Source organism: Tupaia chinensis, unplaced genomic scaffold, assembly GCF_000334495.1.
Source record: "Tupaia chinensis unplaced genomic scaffold, TupChi_1.0 Scaffold000361_2, whole genome shotgun sequence".
NCBI lineage: Eukaryota > Metazoa > Chordata > Mammalia > Scandentia > Tupaiidae > Tupaia > Tupaia belangeri.
The window spans coordinates 3,085,344-3,095,318 of record NW_006159858.1 but is presented as its reverse complement, the minus strand read 5'-3'; the positions used below and the strand labels follow the sequence as shown (position 1 = coordinate 3,095,318).

The window sequence follows — 9,975 nt, the reverse complement described above, 5'->3', positions numbered from 1 at the left end:
GGGGGTGTATAAAAAAAAAAAAAAAAAAAAAAGAAAGAAAAAGAAAAGAAATCCAAACTCAAGACCCAATATTCAGTAAAATCAGCCAGTTGCTAGAGCAGGTCTGGATTTTCCATCCTTTGTCCTATCAGATCATAGATTCTAACCATGTGCTCACACTTTAGAAAAACAGAATAAAAAGTTTGCTAGACTCTCAAACCAATTCTGGACTTCAGTCATAGAAGGAGAGCCTTTTTTGTTATTTTATTATATTCTGGAACATAATCAAATGTAATCTTTTATTGACAAAATTATTTCAGGAAATGGTCATGCAATATTTAATGTGAATTCCAACATATAATATTTTAAAGAATTATTTATTTATACTTTAATTTGCTATAAGGCACATGCACTCTGTGTGTGGGGGGGAGAGAGAGAGAGAGAGAGAGAGAGAGAGAGAGAGAGAGAGAGAAAGCCACCAGATCTAGGATTCAAACCCTGGTCAGCCAATGGGAGTCTAACTCTTTAACCACTAGGCCACTTGCTGGCCCCAGGAACTTGTAATCTTATAAACAGTTTCTCTCTAAAGATCATAAAAGACCATACACTCTAAAGAACATCTATTTTTCTAGAAACTTAATATTCTGTATCATGACTAATCTCTGTTAGAGCTTCAGTTTTGATCTCCAGTCCAACATACTGCATTATTTTTCTCCTTCCTCTTTCCAGATTTCTTAGTCACTCTAGCAGTTCTTCCACTTCAAGGAGGTCTGCAAGCCTTTACCCCTGTCACTTTTTCATTATTTGAATGCCTTTCTTCTTCCCTCAGTGTCTTACTTTTCTCTTCTTAGCCAAATTTTTGTGGTATATCATTACAGGCATTCCCTTGAAAACATTTTAACTCATTTGCTTCTCAATCCCTCAGTTCCTATTCTTTGGGCAAACTTGCAACACTTCGTAAAACCCAACTGTTTATTTATTTCATGCCTGTCCTGGAGTAGCTACACATGCCTAGAAAAAAATACAATTCGTGGGCCCAGCAGTTGGCATAGTGGCTATGTCGCAGGACTCCCATGTAGTTGACCGTGGTTCAAGTCCCAGACCTGGTGGCTTAAACTCAAGCTGGGTGCATGTGCATACATGTGCGTGCATGCCCAAGATCCCGAGAGAATGGAGGAGAAGGGATTATGGCATGGCCACCTGAGGGGATAATTTCTCGCTTTCTGTCTCTCTTACTGGTGAGTGCATGCGCCCTATAGCAAAAACCTCTCAAGAAAAAAAGAAAATACAATTTGGTTGACTTTCTTCACTTTAAATTCAGGAATGCAGATCTGAAGTGGGCATGTAATATGTAGCCTTGCAATCTTGTTTTTGCTTTTTTTATCCACAGTCCTATACTATTCAACTTATACCTTTTTCTTTATATTCTTAGCTTTCTTTTTCTTTGTTTTTGGTGATTAAAGAAGAAGAAAACAATTGAAAACTCTCTTCTTTTCTGTTCAGTTTACTCCTCAACCACCACATCTACCCACACGCTTACCTTTTCTGCTACTCAGTCGATGGAGTGTCCCAGGTTGTATCAAAGGCCATCTCTATTTCTTCTTTAAAGAATAATTAAGGAGACAGAGAGGGAGAGAAAGCAAGAGAGCAAGCTACCAGGTCCAGGACTTAAACAGCAGTCAGTTGGCCATGTGGGAGTCCAGTGTTTCTAGCCACCACACCACCTGCTGACCCTCGTAAGGCCATCTCTTCTACGTAGGCCTAGATCCCATCTTTTATTATTATTATCATTTTAATTTGTTAGGGCATTTACACTCACCAGAGAGAGACAGAGAGAGCAAGAGAGAGAAAGCGAGAAAGCAAGCCGCCAGGTCCAGGACTCCAACTATGGTCAGTTGTGTAGGAGTCCAGTGCCTTAACTACCATGCCACCTGCTGACTCCCATATTCCTTTTTTAACCCACTCAAGTTAGGCTTTGGTCTTCATCATTCCACCCCAAATGTCCACAGTGTATTAATTAGATAACATACTTCCTAGTAATTAACATATCAAAGTAGTGTTTGCCAAATTTGGGAAAGATGTCAGTTATTCTTAAGCTTTTTTTTAAACTTGAAAATATTGATGTTTTAACACCTTTTCATATGGGTGATAGTACCATAAGGGGTGATGAGAGTCATTTCTTGCATTGAAAAATTGAGACCATGGTGACATGATACATAAACTTAGAATTAAAGTTTGGTTTGTTTTTTGTTTGTTTGTTTGTTTTCAGAGAGGTTTTTGCTATTGGGCATATGCATTTGCCAGAGAGACAGAAAGTGAGAACTCTCCCCCCAGGGGGATGGCCACACCACATTCCCTTCTCCATTATCTTAGGGTCTTGGGCATTCATGCACACACACCTGGCATTAGTTTTAAGCCACTGGGTCTGGGACTTGAACCATAGTTGACTATGTGGGAGTCCAGCAATATAACCATTGTGCTATCTGCTGGTCCCAGAATTAAAGTTTTTAACAACATTTTTATCAGAGCCAGTTTTTAACAGTTTTACTTTGTAGTGGTATCTGATTAAAAATTTCTGGAAATCCTCCTCCTTTTATTTTTTAAATACATTACTAATTTTGGTAGCTTCATATATCTCACCATGCTTAACTAAGATATCAGGTCTTAGGGTAGACCCCATAGTGCAGTGGTTAGGAGAGCTAGATCCTAAATGACTGGCCACGGTTCAAATCCTAGCTCAGTGGCTTGAAAAAATGCCACGTGTGTGTGTGTGTGTGTGTGTGTGTGTGTGCGTGCGCTTCAGATCCTGATGGGTTGGTAGAAAAAGAATTGTAGCATGACCATTCCCCATACAGGAGTGTTTTCTCTCTCCCTCTCTTTCTTTTTCTCTTTATCTGGTGAGTGTATGCATCCTCTGGCAATAGAAAGAAAAAAAAAAGCAAAAAAAGATCATATCCTATATGCCTGTGTACTTCTTTTTACTGAATGAGAGAATAGGATCTGAGTCTAAGGTCTGTATAAACACAGTTATCACTGTAATCATGCCATAGCCCATAAAATTTAGTAAAGGTAATCTTCAGAGAGTCTTTTAAACTATACTTTGATAGTTATTTCACATAAAAGGGATTTTATTTACTAGACAATGATGTCTATGTGTATAAACTTCTTAAACTTTAAGAGCTAAGCCTAACTTAATGTATTGACTGTATGGACAACATAGATTTGTTGACTTCTAATTCTACAGTTGTGAAAAGGTGATTATTCTAGTGTTACATTATTAGACATATATAATTATATTCAAGCAAATTTCCAAATTTGTACACAATCAGAATAGAAGTAAGCATATGAAATTGCTAAACTATTCTTTTTTTTTAAAGTTAGTGTTAAATTTTAATTTAAAATTACTTTATAGTTTCATGTCAGTGTTTTATTCTTTGTTGTTTTAATTGCCAGAGGGTGTGTTCTATACTGGAGAAAGGCAGAGAGAGAGAAAATCAGAGAGAACTCCCCCATAGGGAGCATAGTCATGCCACAGTCCCATCTCCATTTTTCCATCCTGTTGAAGCATGCACACACACACATGCCTGGTGTCTTGTCAGGGTTTCATATGTATTATAAAATCACAGCCAGTTTTGTTCAGTCTGCAGTTACTCTGGCAAAATCATTCTAAATTGACAGTATATGTTGAGGGTAAAGTTTATTTTAAGTGCTCATTTTCTTCAGTTTTCAAGGTTATAAAGTTCCTCATAAGTCATATGGAAAATTAGCCAATTAAACATTGAAAAAAACCCTATTTTTGTATACTTCCCCTTTTCAGAAATCTTTCAAATAAATGTAAGTAGTGAAATTTTTTTGTTTGTTTTGAGAGGTTTTTGCTATAGGGCGTGTGCGCTCACCAGAGAGACAGAGACAGAAAGTGAGAAATCACGCCCGGGGGGATGGCCAAGCCGCAGTCCCTTCTCCTCCATTCTCCTCTAGGGATCTTGAGCACGCACGCACGCACATGCACCCAGCGTGAGTTTAAGCCACCAGGTCCAGGACTCGAACTGCAGTCGACTACATGGGAGTCCAGCAACATAGCCATTATGCCAACTGCTGGTCCCTATAAGTAGTGAAATTTAAGTGTTTTAAAACATTGAAGTAATCAATTTGTTTTTTTGTGTATATTTGAAGTATTACTAGAATTTTATATGCCCAAATTATGTATTGCAAAAATCTTTCTCCATTAAGTGATATATAATTTGTTTAAATCGTAGTCTCAATTGAGATTTAAAGTTTATTTTCAGCATCATCATTTGGAATTATTTTATACTAGTGGAAACTTCTTAAAATATAGAATAGTAAGACTTGGTAAGGACAGAAGTTTGAATTCACCAAGTATAAATGTAGTACATTGGCTAAAGGACTAAATAAATGCAGTGTAAATACAGTGTATTGACAGTATATGAGCACAAAGTACTTCTTATAGTTGGTGGATTTAATGTGTGGTCTCTTTACACAAATAGCAATTGAAGATTTTGGTTGAATTAACTCAAAATATGGAAAAATTAATATTGAAAGTTTACTTTTAAAATATTGCACAAATATATGTGACTTTTAAAAGGCATGATTACAACTGAAAGAATGGAAATAAGTAATGCCCTTTGTTGTCCTTGTAGCTCCTGGAGCCTGTCTGCCACCAGCTGTTTGAGCTCTATCGTAGCTCTGAAGTTCGACTTAAGAGGTTCACACTGCAATTTTTGCCAGAATTGATGTGGGTTTATTTACGGCTTACGGTTAGCAGAGACAGACAGAGTAATGGTTGCATTGAAGCACTTCTGTTAGGAATTTACAATTTGGTAAGTTTAAAGTGGTAATGTGAGAAATTTTAAGTACTTTTAACAGTCCTTTGAAATAACCCTTAAGGAATGTTGAGAGAAAAATAAATTGAAATATCTACGAATAATTTGTTTGAACTAATTAAATTGAGTACAGAGGTAAGTATTGATATGTATTTTTTCTTTTTTTGGAGAGGTTTTTGCTAATATTTGAAATATTTTTTCCCAGCTTGCTTGCATATTTAGTCTGTGCTTCAAACAGAATTTGTTAATATTTTATGACTTTTCTAATTAATTTATTTGCCCAATGTTTATGAATACTTTCTGTGTAAGATACATAGTTGGACACTGAAAATATAAAAAATTAAATGCAGTACCTGTTTTGAGGGAACTTCTACTCTACTAGAGAAGACATACTTACAGGTAATCAGTAATGCAAAGTTCCTATGAAAAAAAAGGATTTCAGAGAGAAACTAAGGTGTTATCTCAAGTTCTCATGGCAGGCCTTATTGAGGAAATGACACCTAATCTAGGCCTTAACAGGAAGTATGGCTTTGACAGATTAAGAGTAGGAATAAGTGATATTTTAGGAAGAAATAATCAAATGATCATAGCAAAATAGCAGAAAAGTCAAGTTATGTTCTGGAAATAAAAAGTAATTCTATTTGGGACCATTAGATGGCACAATACTTACATTGCTGGACTCCCATGTAGTCAACCAGGGTTTGAGTCCCAGACCAGGTGGCTTAAAACACCAGACACATTGGGAACCAGCAGTTAGCGTAATGGCTATGTCGCTGGACTCCCACGTAGTTGACCGCGGTTCGCGTCCCAGACCCGGTGACTTAAAACTCACGCCAGGCGCATGTGCGTGCGTGCCCAAGATCCTGAGAGGAGAAAGGAGGAGAAGGGATTGCGGCGTGACCATCCCCTCTGGGGGGTGATTTCTCGCTTTCTGTCTCTATGTCTCTCTCTGTCTGTCTGGCGAGTGTACGCGCCCTACAGCGAAAACCTCTCAAAAAAAACACACCAGACACATGTGCATGCATGCCCAAAATTCCAAGAGAAGAATGGAGAAGGGATTGTAGTGCGGCTGTCCCCCTGGTGAGTAATTTTCTCCCTTTCTGTCTCTGGTGAATACATAATGCATATAGCAACCTTTAAAAAAATAAAGAAATTCTGTTTGAAGCACAGACTATATATGCAAGCAAGCTGGGAAAAAAGGTTTCACATCAGTTTTAGAGAGGCTTTTTTAATTTTAATTTTTTTAAATGAGAGAGATACACATATGAGGGTGTTACGTTTGCAGTTCTCTGCCCTAGAGTCCAAGTTAGGTAGGATTACAGGTGTTCATCTCTGCGCACAGCCTATTCAGGTTGGTATGGGATACAAATCAGACCTCCTGTGTGGCTCCAGCCTCATTCAGTGGGTCCATTTGTGCCGCGAAAGCTGGGCCTAGAGAATTTCTCTCTCTGTGTCTCTTTAAGTTTATTTCTTCCATAAGCAAAAGAGAGACAAGTACCTCAACAGGGTTTTAACACCAGAAGTTACCTCTAGCTCGAATAAATCCTGGATCATAGATAGGAAATCTCTGAATACAGACCTGAGTCAGCCTTGCAAAGCATTACATTTTACTGCTACACCACCATCCACCTGCTCAAAGAATTTTTTAAGTTTGTTCTAGTTTGCCCTCTTACCAGAGGGAGTCAGAGAGGTAAAGTGAGAAATTGCCCCCTAGGCGGAGATGGCTATGTTGCAATCTCTTCTCCATTCTCTTGAGCTTTTGGGCACACACTTACACATGCTCAGAGTGTCTGTCAAGCTACCAGGTCCAGGACTCAAACCACACAGCCAGCCATGTGGGATCTAGTCTCTTTAACCACCATTCTCACTGGCTGGCCCAGAGAGAGAGAGTCTTTTTAAAATGAATTTTAATGTTCTTTTCTCTTTCTTTTTTTTTTTGAGAGGTTTTTGCTATAGGATGTGTACACTCACCAGAAAGACAAGAGAGAGAGAGAGAGACACAGACACAATGAGAAGTCATCCCCCAGGGGGAATGGCCACGCCGTGATCCCTTCTCCATTCTTCTCTCGGGATCTTGAGCACATATGCACGGTGCCTGGTGTGAGGTTAAGCCACTAGGTCCAGGACTTGAACCGCGGTCAACTACATGGGAGTCTAGCGACATAGCCATTACGCCAACTACTGGTCCCAGAATTTTAATTTCCTTTAATAGGCCTTGGGAAAGTAATTAGAGTTAAAAAAAATTAAACTGAATTTTAAAGACTTTTGAGTAAAAAGCAATTCATGAATTATGAACATCAGACTAAAAGAAATCTAGTGTCTAGTGACAAAATATCAGATGTATGTATTGGGAAAATGTGGAAACAAAATAATAAATTACTTGATTGATTTGTGTTGACAAAGTTGCCTTTATTTAGGCACCTTGTTGGAAAGTCCCTGGTTACATAATCATGTGTTAGTCAGCTATTTATAATGGTTGGAGTTAAGTTTATTTCTATCTGACATAAACATTTATCACAAATAACCCAAGTTGGGGCCAGTAGGTGGCATGGTAGTTGGGGTGTTGGACTCCCATATGGCGACCATGGTTTGAGTCCCAGACCTGGTGGCTTGCTTTCTCCCTTTTCTCTTTCTGCTTCTCTCTTGTGGTCCCACGTGCCCTTTAGCAAATTTTAAAATTATTAATAATAATAAGTAAAATTAAATAATTCTAGAAAAAGAAAAGAAATAACCCAAGTAAAGTTGGTTTTTTGTTTTTTTTTTTTTGAGAGGTTTTCGCTATAGGGCGCATGCAATCGCCAGACAGACAGAGAGACATAGAGACAGAAAGCGAGAAATCACCCCCCAGGGGGGATGGTCACACCGCAATCCCTTCTCCTCCATTCTCCTCTCGGGATCTTGAGCATGCACACACACGCGCCCGGCATGAGTTTTAAGCCACCAGGTCCAGGATGCGAACCGCGGTCAACTACGTGGGAGTCCAGCGACATAGCCATTACGCTAACTGCTGGTTCCCCCCAAGTAAAGTTTTGTTACGTTTGCAGATTGAACAAGATTGAGGTTACTTATGACACCTGATTTTTATCTGCTCAGGGATTCTTCAGGCCTGGTCTCCATTCCTAACAAATATTTTGAAAAGAAGAATTACATTATGTATTAGAAAGATGAATGTGGTAATGATATGCAGAGAGACCTTGGAATTAATCATCAATCTTTATATTTTGAAGGCTACATGCATAAATGAGAAGAGTAGGGGAAGTGGATGTGGAATTTCTGTTTCTTTTAAAGGGAGGATATTATTTAAGGGAAGAAAGTCCAACATAGTCGTCATAATAGATTATGATTTTAAAAATCTGAATAAAAACACAATGGAAACAAAGGGATAAAAGAAACCATTGTTTTGTTTTTGTTTTTTTGTTTTAGTATCTTGACTTCAGTTTTTTCATCTGTAAAACAGAAATAAAACATTAGTAATATTAAAAACAATGATATTAATGGTTAGGGTAGCCTAAACACTAGGTCGGTTATGGTTTGAATCCTGGCCCCAGTGGTTTGAAAAACATGCCAGAGGGTTGGCCCTATTGCTTGGTAGTTTTGGAAACAGGATACCACATGGCCAATGTATATATAGTTTGAGTTCTGGACCTAGTGGCCGAAAAACACTCCTAGAGCAGGTGTTTCTAAAATCCCAACAGGATCGAAAAATGGAGAAAGGATTGTGGTGTGACCATGTCACATTGGGGGTGCTTTCTGCTCTCTCTCTCTCTCTCTGTCTCTAGTGAGTACACGTGCCCTCTGCCAAATTAAAGAAAAAGAGAGAGAGAGAGAGAGAAATGCGCTAGGTGCATGTGTGCACACATGCATGTGTGGCCAAGATCCCAACAGGATGGAGAAATAGAAGAACGGATGTGGGCATAACTGCCCCTCATTTGGGGATGATGCTTTCTCCTTGCCCGTCTCTCTCTCTCTCTGATGAGCACATGTACCCTCTGGCAGTAAAAGAAAAAATTTGAGGAATCTAGCTTGTTCCCTAAGGTGTTTAATAAATGTTTACCATTATTATCATCACAATCAAAATTTTATTAAATGAAAATCTGATTTAGAAATATAATTCTCTACTTTGCTAACCTGCCTGATTGTTTTTCTTTCAAAGCTGAAAATGTGTTTTATGTATCACTGTGTTTCTCCTACAGTGCTTCACAGCAGACACTTAGTAAATGGTTGTTGATTTAACAATTGAGTTTAATGCTGGGAGTGGTGACAGATACCTGTAATTTCACCTATTCCTCAGGCTGTGGCAGGATAATTGTGAGTTTGAGGCCAGCCTGAGCAACATAGTAAGACCTTGTGTATAAAAATATAATAAATTAATTGACTGTTTTAGATTATATTTAATGTTAAACTATCATTTTATTAATTTGTTTATTGTAACCAAATTCAGTAGTGGGACATATGATACAAGAATATTTTTTAAAACAGAATATTGAGTTACAGGCAGGACTTGTGCTATGGTTTAATTATTTTTTGACATCTTAAAAAGTGTATTATTCAAAATTACTAGCTAAAAAAAAAATTACTAGCTACATGTCAGAAGTATAACTTTAGGGCTGGCTCTGTGATGTGACTAGAATATGCCACTCAAGAGAAGCCATATTCAGGGCTGGCAGGTGGCATGGTGGTTAAGGCGTTAGATTCCCACATGGCTGTCTATGGTTTGAGTACCAGACCTGGCGGTTTGCTTTCTCACTTTCTCTCTCTCTCTCTCTCTCTTTCTGGTAAGATAAAAAAAAATAATAATAATGACACTGAACAAAAATAAAAATGAAATAACTTTTTAAAAAAAGAGAAGCCATATCCCACATGGCTACCATGGTTCAAGTACTCTGCAGGTCAGCCTGAAACAAGCTATACACCTGGATGAATGTCCAAGCCAACAGTCTAGAGGTCTGAAGAAGGGCATCCCAGTGTGAGCAGCCCCTGCTCATCTCTCTCTCTCTGTGTCTCTTTCTCTTTTTCTTTCTTTCTCCATCTTTCTCCCTCTCTCTGTCTTGTGCATGCATGTGCTCTATCATATATAAAGGGGGGTAAAACGTTACATCAAGGTTCTGGCTTTTTTTTTTTTTTAAGAATTATTTATTTATTTAATTCCATTTAT

The 9,975-nt window shown here is 38.2% G+C and overlaps 1 protein-coding gene across 1 annotated transcript in view; it reads left to right on the top strand.

Annotated features, from left to right (window-relative positions):
- The window catches only part of HYCC2 (hyccin PI4KA lipid kinase complex subunit 2), a 91,908-nt gene that overhangs the window by 48,760 nt on the left and 33,173 nt on the right, over positions 1 to 9,975 (top strand). Inside the window, 1 exon segment of the mRNA XM_027773637.1 lies at positions 4,638 to 4,817. Coding sequence (XP_027629438.1) covers positions 4,638 to 4,817 — 180 coding nt within the window.